This window comes from Fukomys damarensis, unplaced genomic scaffold (genome assembly GCF_012274545.1).
Source record: "Fukomys damarensis isolate Sample0158 unplaced genomic scaffold, DMR_v1.0_HiC HiC_scaffold_19, whole genome shotgun sequence".
NCBI lineage: Eukaryota > Metazoa > Chordata > Mammalia > Rodentia > Bathyergidae > Fukomys > Fukomys damarensis.
In genome coordinates, this window is record NW_022900931.1 from 13,316,604 (window position 1) to 13,338,044 (window position 21,441).

At 37.6% G+C, this 21,441-nt stretch overlaps 1 protein-coding gene across 1 annotated transcript in view; it reads right to left on the reverse strand.

Annotated features, from left to right (window-relative positions):
- LOC104856579 (epidermal growth factor receptor kinase substrate 8) overlaps nucleotides 1-21,441 on the reverse strand; it is a 90,968-nt gene that overhangs the window by 22,861 nt on the left and 46,666 nt on the right. Inside the window, exons 7-15 of the mRNA XM_010616054.3 lie at nucleotides 21,169-21,251; nucleotides 20,498-20,634; nucleotides 16,722-16,795; nucleotides 15,358-15,484; nucleotides 13,723-13,811; nucleotides 13,286-13,360; nucleotides 10,538-10,686; nucleotides 7,330-7,513; nucleotides 3,748-3,881 (exon numbers count right to left, since the gene is read on the reverse strand). Of these exons, the coding sequence (XP_010614356.1) occupies nucleotides 3,748-3,881; nucleotides 7,330-7,513; nucleotides 10,538-10,686; nucleotides 13,286-13,360; nucleotides 13,723-13,811; nucleotides 15,358-15,484; nucleotides 16,722-16,795; nucleotides 20,498-20,634; nucleotides 21,169-21,251 (1,052 nt within the window). The remainder of the gene's footprint in view (nucleotides 1-3,747; nucleotides 3,882-7,329; nucleotides 7,514-10,537; nucleotides 10,687-13,285; nucleotides 13,361-13,722; nucleotides 13,812-15,357; nucleotides 15,485-16,721; nucleotides 16,796-20,497; nucleotides 20,635-21,168; nucleotides 21,252-21,441) is intronic.

Here is a 21,441-nt window from a genome sequence, read left to right on the forward strand (position 1 = left end):
ACTCCCTTATAGATGTCTGCTGTTTCTTGGATAGCAACTGTACTGGAGAGGGACAGGAACAAGGAGCAAAGAGGACCTGTGCTGCCTATTAGCTATTTCTGGCATATTAAAAAAAAAAGGCAGAAAAGTGAAATTATGTCTACTAATTATTGTCTGTTAATATTAAAATTTTAAAACCTATGTACCATGCATTCCCCATCTTTACTGGAATAGCTCTGTTTTGTCTTTATATAAATAAATAATTTATATATAAATATATCTTTACATAGACAATGGTACCTTGGTTTGCAAATGCTGTTTTTTTTTTAAACAATTTGGTTAACAAACAGAAGCATTTGGAAAATTTTGTTTTTGTTTGCAAATTCTACATCAGATGACACAAACAATCATGGCCATCTTTCCTGCATGAACAAGAACATGGTCATTTTTTCCAACATCGTAAAACAAATTAAGTTTGTGAACCGAGGCACCACTGTAAGTTATATATAATTTACATATTTATATAAATATTTCTATATTTATCTTTGTATATTTATATAACATTAAGATTCATTTAAGAGATTTAAAAACGATAAAAGTTCGAAAACAGAAATTTTAGTTATTTTAGTTCTCTTTCTCTTTTCCCCCATGCTCCTGTCTTCAATGATCCAGAAAATAATCATGAGAGGTAACAGAAAGTTGAGTACAATATATCATAGCAAAGAGTAGAAGGTGTGCCTATGTGCCACTGGGTATCTGCATCTTTGAGTTAAAAAGTTGTGGCAGCTGTCTTTGAAGTCTTGGATATCTTGCAGGCTACAGAAATAATTTACCCAGTATACACCTGCAAAGTGTCTCAGAATTTACAGATGTTTGCGATTTACAATCAATTTCTTATTCTCTATTGATTAAGCCTGGACATGGCACTGATTGCAGTTAACAATTGGAAAATTACAATTTGTAATTTTTCATATACCAAAGTTTCTTAAGAAATCTAGAATGCATCAAAACGGATGGTCTGATTAGAATGTGATTTACAATAACAGATATACGACTTCATATAAAGCAGATATAGAAAGAGCAAAAATCTGAGACTATCTCTAAACACTAATTAACCTGAATAACAGTAAACTATAATCTCAAAAAGGTGAGAACTGTAATTCAACAAATGACATGATAATTTCACTGAATAATAAATATATTTCATATAATACCTATGGAATTTTTGTCATAGAGAATAAAGTTAATAAAAAACAATTATAAAAGCAAATTCCAAACCTCTCTGTATCTTATATCCTACCAGAACTTTCAGGTAACTTTTGCAATACTGACAAATTTTCTTAGCATCTCTGAATAGTTATGACACAAATAATCAACTCTCCCAGCTCCTGCTAAACCCAGCTGAGAGATGGGATCCACCAAGGCATCTAAGACACACAATCTACTCACTACTTGTCACACTGTTTACAAATTCTTTCTCTGGCTGCATGTTGACCACTATAAGTCTACTGTCCCTTCATGGAATTTCCTGTACTATATTCTATTTAAATTTCCTGTTTATCGAAGATGACTAAAAAGAGCCTTACAAAATTCAAAGCAGTCTTCCCTGAATTGGGGGAAAAGTGTGGAAAGAAAATAGGGTAGTGTCCTTAAACCAGGTGTGTTGGTGCATGCCTCTAACCTCAGTACTGGAGGAGGTTCTGGCAGGAAGGTTGTAAATGTGAGCCCAGCATGGGCAACTTAGCTATGCTACATCTCAGAACAAGAAAATAAAGGGTGCTGCTGTTATATCTCAGAGCAAAGGCCCTACGTTTAACTCCCAGTGTCACCAAAAAAAAAGTGTCTTTCACCCTCTTCCCATCCCATATAATGCTACATGAGACAAATATTTTTGGGACGTTAGTAGTGGGAAAAGTACTCTTGATCCTAATGAACTGATATACACTTTTTACTCTAAGGATAGCAAATTATTATTTCTGTTTTTTTCTGACAGCCAGCAATCCCAAAGACAGCCTTAAATTCACTCATAATGTCAACATTTGTAATTGACAAATTTTATTTCTCATCCTAACTCTACATTTCTTAATTTTATATTTCATTTTATAATTAAAGTTTTAATAAAAACACTACCTTACCTGCATACAGTTTAAGTGTGTTATCCAATTGCATTTTGAAAGTTGATAAGGTACAAAAATCCCAAAATTCTGCAGTCATTAAACAAAAAGGTACACTTCCCTAATATTCTACAAAGACCATAAAGGTCAAGGAAAACTTTTAAAGGACATCATGATCAGCTCTCCCAAATAAGTGTTAGAGGTTATTCTATCAGTAATATTCTCCCATGTAAATCTGGAAGTCCTCAAGGAAGTAGTGGCTGAAACACTGCAGACACCATCACACTATGACACAATTCTTTAGTCATTAAGTTAGTCAAGTACATCTGCTGAGTGACCACAATGGGCTACGAGTGGTCTCCAAATAGAATGTGCTAAGTTTTCTACTATCAAAGTATCCTGCAGCACTGAACACGCCACAAGTGCAGGTGAGTGGTTGTCTGACTGTGGAAAACATCCTGACATACTAGAGTGATTGAACAAAAAGAAAAGCTAAGAATTACTAATCTGAAATAATCTCTAGAATATTGAGATCTAAGATGGAAGGAAAGAAAAAGGAAAATAGAGGATGAATAGGGAGTCAGTCCATAATTTCAGTCAGTCATAATTTCAGTGAAATAATGTTTAAGTTCTAAAGCTGACCCTCACCTCTACTACTATAATTATACAATTATTTATATGGTAGCATTTTCAAAGCACGTTATTCAATGCTGACTTTCCTGTTACTCGATTTAATGCTATTAGTATCCTTAGAGGAATACCTGCATAAATTCAGCGCCAATTATTTAAGCATTATTTCTTCTGTCACTCATGACTCCTCCTAAAATTGTTAACTGCCCCATCCTCAGATTCTAGCAAGAAAAAAATATACTAAAAATAAAGGTCATGTATCACTTGTGATGACAGAAGGTTCGAGATCAGAAAGTACTAGAACACGTTCCCTATTCCACTTCACCTTAATAACTCTCCTATATTTCTGCCACCAGTTTTTCACCATTTGTCTCTTTTGCCCATGGGCTGATTATTTAGGCAAACCTCTTGCTGGAAAATAAGACCAAGACAAAAGTGAACCCATTTGAGATACTTTATTTTCCATCTCAATTCTCCATCTCTGACTATATTAAATTTTAGTGGGAAAAATACAGGAAAGTTAAAAAAATATAAAGCTGCATAGCAAAGATAAAATATAACAAAATGGAAAGATAGGAATTGACCAGGCATGTATGCATTGTTTTATCAAGTTCAAATATATCTATTTAAGGAAGGTTTGTTTCTGCTGGATGAAGCGAAACATGGAAATTGCTTTCTGTAAAAGTTGCAGAGCTGGAAAGCTCTTGAGAGTTCATCTGATGTAAACTAATAAAAAAGTTTCAAGATGATTTTTTCTTAAGATTCACAGATTTTTGTCAGAAGTATCGCTTTTAAAAAGTGAAAGTTATCCAAAGGCATTTGCACTAAGGGAGAATTACAGAATAGATGTCCAGACATCTTTTGTTCATAAAGCCAAATCTGTAAAGGAAAAACTGAAACTTTATCAAATCATGAAAAGACGAAACTTTTAAAGAAGCAGCAGACAACACAGGCACTGTACCCTGTGAGCTCTAAGTCACAGTAGCCACCCAGAGCTTTCCAGATGGTACCCATTAAATGCTACCTTTCTACATGGCGATTAGGAGTTGGCTTAAAGGCAGCAGCGCTGTCCACTTGGTCCAGATGCGGCCCTCTGGCGTAAATGCTGCTATTGAATGCATATGGGTCAGCTGGGGGGTACTCCGACACACCGGAATGCTAAAAGACAGGGGAGGGAGAGTTACAGAATCGCCAAGTCCATTTACAGAATCACCAAATATGCCTGGAACAAGCACTCACGCTGGTCAACAGGAATTCTCCACTAAATATGAAAGGTTTTCAGTTTCAAAGGATTGTGAATTATGTTAGTGAATTATGAAATGGGGTGATATCTTTTGTTCAAAAGATCCTACATAAGAAAATTAATTAGTGCAAAGCCTAAGACCTAATTCTAAAAATACTCAGGTATAAATGCAATAATTTCCTTCATGAGAGATTTCAGGAATACATGACTTTTTAGTATCAGACAGACTTGATAACACCAATATAAAATAAAATTGGTGGTAGGAAGAAAAACCCTTCAAGTTTTGCTCCGTGTTAAAGAAACACACTTATAGCACTCTAGTAGAGTGAAGTAACGAGAATCCATTGAATGCTGTGCATTAGACTTACAGTAAGTCATTTTTCTCATGTTCAAATTGTACACAGAGCATCATTTACAATTTTCACAAATGGCAACACTGTTATCAGATACACTGTTAAGGGAAGGCCACAGATACGCTGATTTTGATAGTGGAGCATCCAGGATAAGACACTGTTGGAGTCGTGTCTTCTCTAAATTGAGCAAAATTCAGACATGGATCTGTGGGGTGCCACCGAGGGAAGGGACTAAGATTCGTGGGTTCTTCAAGCACCACTGTCTCAAAGGTAGAGAGGCCAAGTGCTCACATTGGGAGAAAAACAAAAGTATCACCTACAGAATTCATATGGTTTCTTTATGTAAAATAAACTATAGAAAAAGCACAGTAGATGCTGAAGCTATTGAGTTCCTTGATATTTCAATTGTTTATGAATGCCCTGGTCAAAATATTTAAAATCGGGACTATTTCAGAAAAGGGTTGGCTAGATAGCTCATTCCGCTAATCGTAATGAAAAAGTTGGCAGAAATAGGGCTAAGTTAATTCAGACAGAGTAGACGGCGTATCCCCAGTGGCCTGGTGCTGATATCAAAGTACTCATATTACACCGTGGCAGGATGCTGTGCTGCCCTGTACACACAAATACAAACAGGCAAATTTCAGCCATTTAAATGTCTGGACTTACTTAATTCAGTTTATCATTTACCTCAGAGTGAACACACACTAAATTGGACAATTTTCTTATTACAATATGCTCTTAAAGGGGGCCAAGAAACTATCTGAGTCATTCCCACCTTCTACCTAGTTCTGAACAAAGCCCAGCAAGGTCACCACTGTGAAATCACTGGGTCCTGAGCATTCAGTCAGGGAGTTCCAGAAGGGAGGGAGGGGGACAGCAGATGACTAAGGTGGTGACTGCTCAGCCTTGCTGAGGGGCGCTGCTGCTTCCTGGAAGTTAGGACACTGAGTACAGCCAGCCACCCACATTTGTCACTGCAAGTCACCCTGCCTTCAATTCTAAACAAAATCATCTGATCCTGAGTTAGCCGTGCCTCGTCTTAAATGTATTTATTATAGCAGCAATAAAATATAAAGTCTCTCTAGTAGGGATGATTGCATTTTTCATGCATTTTAAATCACCATTACTTGTTCTCTTGTCCAACAAAATCTCAGGGTCTAAAATCCCCGAGAACAGCTAGCAGGAGTTTTTCATTTCATTAAAAAAAAAAAACAAACCTTTGAATAACCACTTTTACCATAAAATGGAAAATAGTTTACCCAGGATAATGATAACTCATCACAAGGAAGGACTTGCAGTAATTCCTCTTTTAAAATTACTTATTCGGTGAGAGTGGACAAACATATTCTGAGAGTCTAGAACACAGTTCCTCCTCTTTACATACAAAAATTGAAAAAAAAACTCACAGAAGTAAACTTCTGAGGAATACATTATAAAGCAAGCATTTTAAGATTTAAGTGTGAATGCTATAAGCTGGGAATTTTTATGACTTGAAAACAGCTGTAACTTAGCAGCAAATATATTAAAATTTCATGATTAATTTTTTTCTCTAGAAAAGGTGCTCTTCAAATAGGAAGAAAATTCCCAGTTGTGAATTCTGAACTTCACAGCAGTCAAAGACAAGTTCTCACCAACCAGCGCTGGGAGCAGTGAGGTCACTTTAATTACTCAGCGAGAGCAAAGAGCAAACCTAGCGCTCCACCTATTCCCCTCACACAGCTGCAGGAAGGAGTCATTAGTTAGAAAAGATAACAATTTCAAAGCACTATGTACACTTCTTAAAAATCAGGACTTAACAAATTGTCTGTATTATTGTCCAAAGAATAGTGCCTCAAGGGACAGATATAAGAAATTTAATCTACATAAATTTGTCTCCTTAAAAGTGGCCACATGATGTAATCTCCCAGAGTTTACTATGTCATTCTTTTGTATCTTGTTTGCCACACTGCAAATACCTGTGGCAATATGAGAAAATGAATTTAAGGAATTAAATAAAAGGAATGAACAGAACTTCAGGAGCATAATTTAGTTTCTTTTTCAAACTAGACTTCATTTATTTAATTCCTCAGATTCTGATCACCCAATTTATAGTTGGTTTGACTTTAATTAGTGTACAATTTTCTTTTCCACTGGGACAAAGAATCAAGAAAAGTCATTTTAAGGAAATATGACAAGATTATATACTCAATTTTATCCTTTGAATTTGCTCTCCAAATTAGTTATACTGTAAACTTTATTAACTATTTCAAAGATACAATATATTTTACTATTTTCTCAGGATATAATTCGAGTCAAAGTCAAGTTCAGAAAAAGCTTTTGGTTCTTCAGCTGGGCTAAGGCTCCAGAGGTTTAGGACTAGATGACGAAGTAGGAAGAGGAGAAAGAGAAGAGGAAGAGGAAGAAGAGAAGGAGGAGGACATGGCAAGAAATCAAGAAAGGAAAGGAAGGAAGGGAGAGAAGAAGGAAGGAAGGCAGGCAGGCAGCCAGGCAGCCAGGCAAGAGGCAGGCAGACAGGGAGGAAGGGAGGAAGGAAAAAGGTAAGAGAAAAATAGAGGAGAAGCCAATAAAGGGGGAGAACAAGCAGGAGAAATGAGTGTCTAGGAAAGCTGCTTGGGGAAGGCTTAGTGGATGTAGGTTCAGAGAACTGTCTGGTAATTATGACAAAAGGAGAGGAAGACAGGAGGAAATAAGCCAAGGGGCAGTAGGGCAAGGGCCAGACAGGGAGGGAGAGGGAATATACAAAAAGGCTCAAGGCTCCAGGGTTGGGGGAGTGGAGGCAGCAGGGGAAGGCAGGAGGCCACACAAGCCTGTGTGAAAAGGGCACAGGCATGCTGGGGGGGGGCAGGAGAACCCAAGCAATCGTCAGAACATGACACAGAGGGAAGAGACAGGTAACTCGGGATGCAGGACCTTCAGTCACTGATTCTAGAACAACCTTAGGAACTCTCAATCCCAGGGATAAGAGAATGCACATCACTGCCCACCTACAAGAGACGGGAAGCAACCGTACCTCTGCGGACAATCTCTTCGTGTCCTGTTTGCGCTGATGCTCTGCCACGTTTGCCACCGACTCGGCCAGGTGATACAGGTCTTGTTCCTTTGGTGTCCCCAGAAAGTTCAGCATTGGGGGTTCCCAGCCATTGCGGAACCGCGGAACATAGGGCGGAATAAACTGTTCTTTCGGCCACTCTGCTCTGTATGTTGTGTGAATAATAAAGTTACCTGTGCTCACAGCTGTCTTCAGTGAGGCCAGCCATTACAGAAGTAGTAACACCGTTAAGAAACAACACACACCACATCTGCCCTCTGCTCCCTGAAAACCCGTTTGCAAACATATTTCACACTGACATAATGCAAGATTCAGTTCTGTGGCTGGACCTGTTTTCACTACTTGGTCTCAAGTCTTCATTAAATTCAACTTTCCTTTTTTTTAGAAAACTTTTCAACAGGGTCTTTTCCCCATCTGTGTGGGACAGAAGTAGGATAAGGACAGAAAGCGTAAGCTTCTCCAGGACCTAACGTAGCTTTAGATTCTGATCACTCCTTTTGGCTCTCAGGTCATTATGAAACCTCCTGGTATAAACATATCTTTCAAAAGAGAAACAGACGGACAGATTGTTAAGGTTTTTTTTTTTTTTTTTTTTTGAAATTCTGAAGTCCCCTTACATGAAACAGATGATCAATTTTATAAATTAAATGTATCAATTCAGTTTTAGTCAAGTCAACTAATCTGTAACCATAATCACTATTCATCACCTAATGCCTGAGACAGACATTTCTACAAGGTTCTTGTCACTCATGAGCCACAACAATAGCTACGATGGGAATAAGCCTTCAACTTTGCTACACAGTATGTTGCTTTATCCTTCACACCTGATTTAATTCTTCGTGTTCTACATCTACTGTGATGAAATGAACTGTTTTATACAGATTATTATGTTACCTTCAGGGTTCTTTTCCCTTTTACATATCTAGATCAGTACATTCATGTTACGGCTGTGTCTCCCCCAAAGCCTCATGCAGTCATAAGTGGGGCTTTTCAGAGCTGGCCAGATCCAGAGCGTGTGATGATTCTACTGATTCATGGTACAATGCTAGATTCAAGGACACTAGGATTAAGACTGTGAGTGCTACCCACCCTTAGTAGCCTGGATAAGATATAAAGGATAGAAAGAGCTGTAGTCCTCCCTTGCTTGCTTTTGCTTTGCTACCTTCTGCCCACCATGAACTGTTTCTCCTCTGTGATGCCTGTCTTTCATGACACCCTGCCTTGGAGCCATCCGATTATGGACTGAAACTCTACAAACTGTGAACTAAATAAAACTTTCATCTTTTAACTTTGGGTGTTGGGTATTTTGTCTCAGCAACAAGAAAAGTAACTAAGACAACTCATTTCCCCATACTCTTCAACGGGATCTGAAATTAGCCTTTTCTCATGTGAAGAGCTAATAATATATTTCCTTTTGAGGTAGTTTTTTAAATAGTCATTAGTCTCTTATTTAAGGTAGGACCCAAAACAAAGTAACTAAAGAGCCTAGGCTACTTTTATTCTACGAGACTAGATAAATTTAATAATCTTAATGCAAAAAAAATGACATCCCACCCAGGCTTATCATAGTCATAAGGTAAATAAATCTAAGGTATTTAAAAGAAGTCAGTTTAATACAGCATAACACATAAAACAGTATGATAGAGCACAAAGAATATATTGATAAATGAACAATATAAATAAACAGAGTACATACTATTTGCAATATAAAAGATGACAGCTACAGTGCTTTTACAGAATTTCAGCTTGGTAACCCATTCACAATATAAACTATATTTAAACACAAGCAGTTGCCAAAGCTCAAAACCTAAGTGGAAAAGGTTTGTATGTATTTCAACAGAAGAAAAAACAAGAAGAAAACATATGAATTAGTCTATAACTTTTAAGTTAGCCCATCCAAGTTTTAGGAACACAAAGTTCTCTAAGTGAGTAAGTGATTATCCTGACTTATTTACTGTAATTACTGAAATAAAATATTTGGGTAGATGAACAAGTAAAAATTATTTATTTTCACATGAAATTAGAAATATTTTTATAACTTGCATTGGTAGGTGTCAGCCCCAAACTTGTTAATGATTTGTCTTTCTTTCTCAATCACTTTACTGAAAAATGCACAATTCTAAAACTTATCCACTCTTCTTTGCCCATGCCAGTATGACTGTTCCAGCCCTGGTGGACACTGATTAATAGGGAGCCACGACTGGAGCATAAACGCCCCAAAGGGGCATCACTGCTCTAGTTATTTTTGTTTGTGGCCATGCTGGACCCGGCTACCCACTGATCCTGTAAAGCGTGAATGTGAGGATGCCATGCTCCTGTCCACAAAGCCGCAGCAGGGACGGACAGGTATCACCAGGGAAGCCTTCAGAACCCAGCCCTGCTTCTCTCTAGGTGTCATTGAATACCACTCCTCCTCTCCTCTTCGCCACATGCATTCACTACCCAAAAGCTCCACTCCAGCTAAACCCTTATTGCACTCCATTCTTTGTACTTTCCCACTTCATATGTGCACTTGCATTTTTCTATCCCTATTGGGAAGGCCTTCTCTTGCTAAGTGTTTTTGGAAATCCTGTTCATCCTGAAAAAGGCAGCTTAGCAAAGGAATTATGAACACTTCACTCAAGAGCCAACTGGCCTGGTTTCATAACCCTGCTTTGTTACTTCTAAGTTGTGTAACTTTGGGAAAAATACTTAACCTCTCTGAGCTTCACTCTCTTCATCGGTAAAGTACAGATAATAACAGTACCTCTATAAAGTGTATGGGAGAGAATTCAGCAAACACTGTGTTAAAGCCATAAAAATAAATGTATATGTGTATGCAAATGCATATACACCTGTATCTGCTAGTGATATTATCTGTTAAATTTAAATACCATTTCTTCCATAAAGCTTATCACCCGGCTCTCCACATCTTCTTCCTGCCTGCACTATCTTGTCAACAAACTTCATTCTGTTTATGACTCACTCTTGGCACTTGTCATGCATTACACTGCATATGCCTCTGTCTCCTTCACGAGGCTTCAAGCTTTAGGTTTAGGCTTTTTTATCTTGCAACTACAAGTCCTTCACACACAGAAGGTTAAATAAATGTCCCATTAGATCAGTGAAATACACAAAGAACTATGCTTACAGCATTTGGGCATTCAGTGCTAACTTCATATACACTTACCTGGCTTTCATCCAAGCTTCGCCCAGTGACATCCACAGCTGCCGCTCGTCAGCACTGACAGTGTAATTCAAGAAATCAATTGTGTCCTTATTCAGTAGGGGGCTGAGTACTGAACTGGCCAGTTCAGGACCGCCTGTTGCCTGTACTACCTAGAAGGACAATAAACCCGGTTTTAGCAAGAAGATGACTATTCTTTGTGTATTTTCAAACAGTGTAGATAAAACCCATGTCAAAAACAAGCACTGTTTTTATATATGCAAATTAAAACCTGGTGATGTGTGACATACTACCAAATGAGAAAGGGCTACAGAATTCACCTGTCTATCCCCACAGAGGCTTAAAATCTAAAACTGATAGTTAATAAACAACATCAACACTGTCTACCTGTTGGTTCCATATGATTGTTTTCCCTGAAAAATATTAATGGCTATGTAGAAAGTTCCTCATTAGCTGACTTACCCATATTTTTCCTATTTTATATATTTATGAGAGTCTACTATGCCAAACTCAAACATATGGTTCCAGAAATCAGGCATTAATACTATTCAGAGAAATGAGCCTCAAATTAAAGTCCATGGCTGTGCCTATTCAGACATGCAAAACTAAAAGAGACAGGAGAAAGGGGTCAGAAAAATATGAATTCTTCCCTAAATCTAAGTATTTTCCACTAAAATTTAACTTTAGGAAATTTCCTCCATTTGGTTGGATGATTTAATGACTAGCAGGTGCAGCTCCCTGATAAGCAGAAATGGTAGTAGATGTCCAAACACTGCTCTGAATTCACTTCTCAGGAGCTATCTGCTGGCTGAAGAATGGTAGTTATCTCCTGGAGTGGAAACCAGATCCTTTATACAAGTCCCACCTTTTCAGAGACAGGGCATAAAAAGAAGGGATATTTTCAGAATGGCTCCAGATCGAGTCAGTTTCTCACGCAAGATCCAGTGTGGTGAGCAGCCTGTGCACCTGCAGCACTGTCCACACCTCCTGGGAGGCCCTGGCCGCCCACTCAGAATCCTCCTTGGCTTCCATTTCTTCCATGAAGCCGTCCTTAGCCCCACGGTGTGACTCTGGATATACAGCCTCCCACCCTGCATCCTCAAACAATCCATGCAAACTAGTGACATATTCCATTGCAAGCTATAGCTTATTTTTCAGTTTTCCCTTTACTTGAAGAGTTGGAGCAAGACTTATCTGACTTTGAACTCCAGAAAAAAAAGTACGAAGGGAAAAAATGAAAACAAATTAAAGAAAAGGTCGTGGTAGGCTGACTCATTTAAGAGTAAAACCTAATATCTGGTCCATTAAATTTTAACTTCCAAACCCTGGAGGCATTTTCAGAAAACATATAGACATGCCAAAGAGGGAAACGTAAAAGAGAAAAATAAAGGAATAAAAGAATGTTACAATTTTTGTTTGATCAGATGGAACAGGAAATGAAAGACAGATAAGTAAAAGGCTATGGGCTATCATTCCCTCCAGAATGGGAGCAGGCTCACACACACACGTGAGGACTGAGGCCATGCTTGTGAGTTCGCTGCACATACAAGGGAGGGGCTCACAAGGTCTAAAATCACCAAAGTTTGCCTGGCCCACTGTAGGCTTTGAATAAACGTCCCTTCCCAACTCGCCTATCCATGTCAAATGCCTGTGACCCTACAGAAAGAACATTAATTGGAATACCAGAAGAGTTAGGACTGGGGAATCAATTAACAAGGAGTTATTTTTGAGAAAGGCAAAGATAAAATGAATCAATGATTTTAGATACAAAGCCTGATCACAAAGATTAATTGAAAGTTAGGGAAAGAACTCTCATTGTTTCAGAGCTCTAATCTGTGATGACTAGATTTCTACTTATGAGACATGTCAAAAACTGCTTTATGAATAATACTTCCTAATTCTCAAAAAATGCCATCTTTTCAGTGAGGTCTCTCTCACCAACCCTATTCAAAAGTGTGATATTCTATAATAACGCACACAACCAGGCATGTATGCAACCACCTGGGGTGCTCTCTGCTTCCCCTCTCTGCTCTGGCATCCATATAACATTTGATTTTTAGAACACTACACCACTGATGCAACTATTTACAATATCGGCTGACCCTCCCCACTACAATGAAAGTTTCAAGAGGGTAAGAATTTTCACGTGTTTTGTTCCTCCTGAGCTGTTATAACACCAAACACACCGGTTTTCAATTACCATTTGTTGAATAAATACATAAATGAATAATGGCTCAGAAGATAGAACACCTCAGTGAAAATAATTCGGGTCCTGTGTAACAACATAGAGCAAAACCACTTTCAGTGTGGAACTTCTTGTGACTAGCCTATTTTGAGATTAGGATAAACATGTCTACATATTTCAGGTCACTGTATAATACACACCGATGAAAAGATTAGTTCCTTCATCTCTAAATATGGTGGGGTTTTCGTCTGTTTGTTTCTTTTCTTTTCTATGTACTGGGGATCAAACCCTGGGCTTTATACAAATTAGAAAAGCATTCTACCACCGACTCACATACTGAGTCCTAAATTAGGTGCTTGAACCGATGATTTCCAAGATTCTTTTAAACACTCAAATTTCACACGCACAATGCTTACAAACCCATGAAGGTAATGAAGAAACAATACCCATGAAGATGGTAGGAGAAACTATACATATGAAGGTAATGAAGAAACACTAGATAATCCAGAGAGACACTTGGGGTTGAACATGGTAAGGAGTACTTTATTAAGTTAATAAAGTCTCACCATATTTAATGGAGTAAACAAAAAATGAACCAAATCTGAAGCGCTGGGGTTCTGGATATGAGATTTCAATTTGGCCTGTAACAGTAAGAAAACAAACAAGTATATTACAATGAAGTAATAAGCAAATGGAAACTGCAAGAGGTCTGAAACAGACTCAGGAGAAGACTTCTTTCTGACCACTTTCCTATTAGTATATTCACTAACACAGACAGAACAAGAGTCATGAGAAGTTAGCTTTAAAAAAATTTCAAATCACTATTTTTTCTACTAAGATAAACATGTTTTATAATTTGTTGTTCTAATTAAAAGCTGATCAAAACACGCATTCAAAAAATCAATAAGAACAATTACATCTCTTAACTTCCTGGACATCCTGGGTAGTCCTTGATTTTTAAATTTATTTTATCTAATGATATATACATATATTTTTCACTTGCCAGAAGGTTAAATCCATGTTTAAACTTCTGTAAACAGTCAACAAACTCGTCAGGAGGTGGAGGCTTTGCTCTCAGTGTCAAAACACCCTCTGGTGAAATAAATAGGTGGAGAAGGAGGTGAGAACGAAATTCCAAGGAAATGCATTAAATACAAAAACAGAAATCACATCCATATCTGAAAATTTGACAATTACACCAGACATAGCACCTAGTTATTCTACTACATCTCTCAGGGTGACTGCAACAAAAAAAGTTTGAAAGGATTCCCCCAAACTTAGACCCCATGATGACTCGGTCAATTCCACAAATCTGTATTTTAGCCTTTCTAAGGGCCCATCGTTATGCTTATCACTGTGAAGATTTTAAGTTACAAGGCCCTGCTCAGAAGGGCCTTAAAGTATAAAAAGGATCTGAATCAGATAAATAACAAAGATGTATTGATCAAATGCCATGAAAAGAAACTCCATCTGGTTGGGAAGATGGGAAAATGTACACCTACAAGATGCTTCAGGGAAAAAAAAACTTTTAACATCAAATTTTTAAAGTTTCTTCTAGGGATTTTTGAGGGAATCATCATGGTTGAATAAAAACAACATATGGAATAAATAAATTGCATGTACAAGAAGCAACAAATATGAAACCAGAGAAACATGAGTGGACAGGTGGATGGAGGGTAGTTGGTGGATGACCTTGATTCTCAGAGGAGCTGGAGAACAGAATGTGGAGTAACAGGCTTTAGAGCAGAGCATGGAGTGGCTGACTTAGAGCTTCAAGGAGACTGTTCTCAGGGCACGCAAGAGTTAGAGGGTTGAAGACTGCTTAGAAAGCTGGGTGAAAAAACAGTAATAGTTTAAACTGATGCTAATTATGAAAATGAAAGTGGAAAAAAGCAGGATGTGGGAGATGTTGATAAAATAAATCAGTGATGGCTATGAGCCAGAGAATAAAGTCAAAGAAAAATCTATGTTTCTGAATCTGGGTAAGCAAGAGAACAATGCACCCTTTTACGAAGAGCAGAGTAGAATAGTGGGCTGAGATACTAGGAAGCGATACTTAATTTCAGAATGTGGAGGTGAGGTACCTCCAGGTCAGCACAGCTAGAAGACAACACTAATGGGTGACATTACTTCCATATTTATAATTTTATGTTATCTTGAGGCATTTTAAATACTGAACTGCAACACACTTCAAATTTGTTGTATGCAATTTTTGCTTAGAGTGTTATGGTAATAAGTTCAAATCCTTGATATTTTAATTAGAAAACCCAACTCTTTTATTTAAAAATTAGGCTTTATGCTTACAATAAAAAATTAAGAGCACAGGACTCTGACTTTCGCTGATCAACACTAATTTACAATGGCTAATGAAAACCACCTAAATGTCAGGATCTCCCAACTAGACAGTGAAATCTAGGACCCTCCCCTTCACTAGAGCCAACTGAGAACCAAACTGAGCTCTTCCCGGGCTTATCTTACTCTGCCTAAATCTCTGGTGCTGCCCCAAACTATGTAAGAGACCTTGGTCCACGGTTGGTGGTGTTGGCTAAGTAGGTCACAGGGGCCAAAATTTCACCAAGCGCAGCGCTACCAAGCATAGGATTGAACAGTCTTTAGAAGATTAAGAAAACCAACTTACCTCCTGGTCCTTTCCTTTTACCTTTCTTAGTTTTCTTCCTTTTAGAAAGCTCAGAAAATGCTTCAGCAGCTTTTTGGAGTTTTGTGATAAAAAATTCAATGTCATCCAAAATATGGTTTAAGATTTGCTGGAATTAGAAATTGCAGAATGAAATTTTAAAAAGTACAACTATTTTTGCCTTAGGCCTCATCATTAAACAACAGAATGTAGAAAAAGAAAGGAAAAAAAGAAAGGAAAGGTGGAAGAGAGGGAGAAAAGAAGGGAGGAGGGGAAAAGAACTCTCACACACGAATTTTAAATTTGACTGCTAATTCTAACAAAAAAAAATGAACTAAATATATCTATTGCTAAAGTCTGACCTTCACATTTTCTTTAGTTTAATTTTGCTCTATCTTCAATACCATCATGAAAGCATTCATAATATCTACTCAGATTATTAATTTCAATTACTCATGTTCTCACAGTGTTCTCATCACATTATTATGTGATAGTGTGATATGAAAATTCAATTTCAAACTCAAATTTCATTAGTCATTTGCTTCCAAATAAGCTGGGAATGTGTAAAATAGAAAAGTTAATCATATTAACATCATGTTCTATGGGTTTTCCACAAGATATTGTCACTCTCCAAGTAAACTATGGAGAAATATTACAAATATAGCACTAGTCTATATAAAATATTAAACTTACATATGTATCATTTTACTTTTAACTTTCAAGCATTCTAAAAGGCAATCTTAATAAGTCCCAAAAAGATATATTAAAAAGACACCTTAATTATGAATTACATATTCTAAGAAAAAATCGAACCAATAAAAGAAGGAAAAAAATAGGAACGAAGCTTTTGTAAATAAAGGAGAAGGAAGGTTGAAGGGAGGAGAGGGGAATGGGAGAAAAAGAGGAATAAAGCTGTATCAGGTACAGGCACAAACCTCCTTTGATGAATGTTTTTGCTATGTATATTTAAATTGTACCAATAAAATTAATTTAAGAAAAGAAAAACTGAACCATTCTTCAAATCAGTTTCAAGACTCTGTAAACTATTTAATATGCTAGTTCTTACTAGTTTGTATAAGTCTACCAAATAAATATTTGTATAAAAGTAAAAACATTTAAAGAAAAAAGTAATTCAAAAGGCGTAATTGTCACTGGAAAGAGAAAATATAATTTCTACAAAACACCTTTATTTAAATAACTTTAGGGCTAGGGATTTAGCTCAGTGGTTCTGCCACCTGCCTTGTAAGTGCAAGGTCCCAAATTCAATCCCCAGTATTAAAAAAAATAAAACAAAATAACTTTTATTTCAGGTAATTATTTTTCCTCTTTAAATAAAAGCCAAAGACCTAAGAGGCCATCATACTCACCACGTCCCTGTCGATGCGAGCTGCCATCATCTCAGGTGTCTCTTCCTGCTCCTGGTACTGCCTTGGTTTCTCAACTAAAGGAAGGAGAACCGTAAGTCCCACCCTACTGCTAAGACAATACCGGTACAGACAGCTGAAGCACAGAAACTGACTAGAACAGAATTCCAGAGGCATGGAGGAACACCTTTATGCAATATCAAAATTGTTCCCATCACCCTTGAGATACATCCTTGTCCCCATCAACAGAAGTCCATGGGCCTTCCACCAGAAGTACACTGGGCCTTCCCACCTGTAAGATGATGTTTTGTCCTCTCTGGTCTCTCTCTCCCTTCCCTAGTGGAACCAACCCTACCTTACGACCCTTTAATTTCTATATAAGGAAGAATGTAAGCTAGCATTTCAGCTTCAACTTCTCAAGAAGTGACCAACTAAGAAATGGGTGTGGTGGCACATGCCTGTAATTATAGCACTCGGAAGGCTGAGGCACAAGGAGCTCAAGTTTGAGGCCAGCCCGGGCTACATGAAGAGTTAAATGGCAGCCTGAGGTATATAGTGAGATCCTGTCTCAAAAAATAAAAACAAAACACTTTCCCTGCACCTTTAGCCCCTTTCTTCCTATTTCACATTGTCAATTATATCATTAGGATTTTAGGTACTGTTATAGTTTATTCACACCAGAGAAACTATTCGGTATTTACACATGTGACTTATTTATTTCACTTAGGAGTATATCCTTAATATATAGCCATTTTCCTATGAATGAATCTAATTTCTCATTCTTTATGGCTGGGAAGAGTAGGGGAAAGCTAATAAGGGAAAAGAAAAAAATATGAGAAAATGAAAAAATGGAAATGAAATGTTTGTAAAGGGGGAGGGAGGAGGGGTAGAAGGGAGGGCAGGGACCAGGGGAAAAAATGAGAACCAAGACATGTCATGTAAAGGTACATGATCCCAATGATGAATGTAATTGCACTGTATACCTAAAATGTACCAGTAAACTCAATGAAAAAATAAAATAAAAACAAAACAAAACAAACAACAAGAAAGGGGACAACTAAGTTCTAATGCAACAAAGTTACTAATGGTATGCCAAAACTGTGACTGCAATAAAACTTTGAAAATTCTGAAAGTAGGATGTTTCTTAAATTCCAGCTGTAATGAAGCTTAAGTTCCACAATGTTAGGCTCATTAATTTTAAGCTATAAGCCTTAAAAGCAGAAATACCTTCAGGAATTCACAAATTCGCGAATAAATGTCTCAAGGGCATTTCTAATGCTAAGGTAGCTCAGTTGGCTACAGTATGCTGTTAATCAGGAGGGCATTATCATGAACTCCTTCCTGATGTCAGTTAATATCACAGATGAATATAAATATTTCATAGCAAATTAAATCTAAAATATATGGATGGAACAAGATCAATAGGTCACAGTTAATGAAAATATTACTCATAACACATCATTATGACTCATAAGGTTCACTACATAGAACTGCAAAAAAACTGTAAATTCTGTTTTGCCCAGCCTCCTTACCCACAAATGGAATGCTTGACAAAAAAAGAACAGGAAATCACTGAGCCTTATAACGCTTAATCAGTGGCTCTGACTACTTTAAGGTCATCACAATTTCTATGTATGAGAGTTTTGCATATGGTTGGCTCCCAGCTTGGAGCACTCCAGTGCACTCCAGAGAGCTACCAGAATATCATCTGGGGGCAAGGTGAGTGGGACTGGCAGCTCTGAGTTGCTGCTGCTACTGTTTCGCTATCATCACTTCTGCAAGTGAGAGCAGCCCCACCTCAGGGACTCCACGCTGGGCAGCCTGAGCAGCCACAGACTTCAGGGAGTGTAACAGATCATGTGAAATAGGAAGAGAAGGGAAAAAGGGGAAGGGGAAGCAGGAGGCATAGGGGAAAGGAAAGAAGGGAATGGAATTAACATGAGAAAATGAAAAAAATGGAAACAAAACCTTGTAAATTGGGAGGGGTAGAGGGGTTGAAGGGACAGTAGGGAAATGGGGAAAAAATAAGAAACAAGATTATGTAAAAGTGCAAATTTCCAGGGACGAATGTCATTATATTATATACCTAAAATGTACCAATAAAATTTTTAAAAAGAACAACACTCCTTTTGGGGCTTTCCAGCTCAAATTGGCCTCTATCTGGACAGACCCCATGCACTGAGTATCGCTCTGTTTGGCCAAGTAATGCTCCAGAAGATCTGAAAACCTATTTCACAGTATTTATAACATGACATTACAGAGTCTATTTTAAACAAAATCTGGTCAGAGTCAGAAACACCTCTGAGATAAATTTTTCTTTGTTATAAATAATACTAAGTTTGATGTATGTTTTAAAAATTTATTGGAATATCAGAAATTTACGGTGTCACATCATCCCTCTACTTCAAGATCACTTTGGCATCTCTCAAAGCAAGAAACCAAAACAAAACAAAAGCAACAACAACAAAATAGATTCTTTCAACCAAAATGATAACAAAAACAGCTTGAGGACACAAAAAATTAGAAACTATTATAAATTCCTGCTTAATCTTTTAAACACAATATTTCAAGTATGAAATACATGGATAGAAAATTATACAATTGCTAAAAATAAACCTGTTATAAAATTGAGAACAAAATGTTATTTTTTATTTTTTAAAGAGCTATAGTTTAAAATATTTATTTCTTTTATTTATTTTGTAGCTAGGCTTACATGCAAACTTCTGAAAAATTAAAGATTTAAGAAGTTGCAATGAGTAGGAGATGCAAAAGGGTAAGTTCTCATCAAGTCTGACCTTGCCACATCATAATTTATTCCTGTATAAAATGAAGAAACTGAACCAAACACATTTTAAAGCACTTTCTAGCCATACAAATCACAGCTTTTAGCCGGGAGTGGTGGTGCACACCTGTAATCCCAGCACTCAGGAGGCTGAGGCAGGAGGATCACTGTGAGTTCGAGACCATCCTGGGCTACATAATGAGTTTCAGGTCAGTCTCAACTACATAGTGAGATCCTGTCTCAAAGAAAAAAAAAATTACAGATTTTAGTAAAATGCTATGACATAGAAAGTTATTCTAAATTCTATGTTGTACTTGCTTAAAAAAAAAAAGCCAAAGTAAAACAATAGCATATACGTAGGGCCGAAGTGACAAGCTTAGATGATAAATGCCTTTCCTCCTCCCCGCCAATTCCCTACAAGTGTCCTCACATCCTTGCTGTCAGCCACAGCAACTCTGTCCACAAAAGGACAGTGCTGAGATAATACTAAACGGGAGGACTGAAATATAAGCTGAACAACAAGATGACTCGGTCACCCTTGGTTCGGTGCACAGTGTAGTACTGACTTTTCTTAGTCTATGTTTGCACACAGAATGTGTGTGTACACCCTTGTGTGGAGTGGGTACACACGCACAACACATCTCAATCCTTTCTTCATCCCCCTCCCCTCCCTCCATCTCTTGATCCCTTTCTCACTTGAGAATTTCCTGTCTTTTATTTTGCTTTTTATTTATAGACATTTTAACTGCTTATTAAGTGGAACTTGCTCTCGGCATTAAAAGACTCTCATCCCAACATCACATTGATTAAATAACTTATGTGAAGTCTTCCACACAATAATCTCTACAGTACTTACAGCTTAACTTTCCTTGAGCTAAGGTTTAATTTTTTAATTTACTTTAATCTCAACTCAGAAATAGCATCAAAGTTTGAAAGCAAGAACTGCATCACAACTCAGAGTGAGTGTTCAGAAAGGGTTAATTCTAGAAATACATACAGTCCCCTTGGTCAGCTGCCCACGCGGACCAGGCTGCCACGCGGCTTCTCACGTCCACCTGGGTCACCGTCCCCGGAGGCACAGGGGCAGGGGCTCTGGGTGGGGGTGGTATGCCAGGGTCTGCTTTGGAAATCATCCTAAAAGCGAAAAAAACAAATCAACATCTTACTATCTCTGTTCTGTTACCCATCCACTGTCTCAACTTACAGCTAGATCTTCAACTTCAAAAAGAACTATGTCAAGGGATAATAAGGATTTCCCAGTTATTCTATATTTTGAGTCTACTTGTAAAGGCATACGAGGTAGAAAAATTAAAATTCAGCTGAAAACTAGGTTGAAATTTTTTCTGCATCTCATGTCACTTGGAAAAGCTGTGAACCAAATGCATGTTTAGTTTACATGACCTCAGGTTATTCGCTCTTCAAATGTCACTTGTCTGTCATGACTCCGCAGCTTCCCCCAAGAAGAAGCATATCAGAGACAGACCGGCCCATGGGGAAGAAAGGAGGAGGAGCACACTGGAAAAGCACAGGATAGAGGAGTTGAGACTACAGGGTGTAATCCAGAAAACAGAATAATGTATCTTCACCGAACATAATTTTTCTAAACCTTTAGGAAAAAAAAAGGAAGTAACCAATTCTATCCCTTAATTTCCTTTAATGGTTTTTTACCTCAGGGCCTCAGGCCGCCTCTTCTGTTTGCCTCCTTTACTGTCACTGACCGCACTTTCAATATCTTCACTAATTAGGTTTGCCTGTAAGGAGAGATAAGTTACCTGAAGGGCTATAGATTTTCCAAAATCTGCTATGTAGATTCACAAAGGAAAAAAAAAAGAGATTGTATTCATTGTCTAGATCAGTAAGTATCTTGATGCAAAAAGACAATCTTTTATCTGTTTTTAAAATCTTACTCTTGTGTTTTTTAATGGTGAACTTTATAATGAC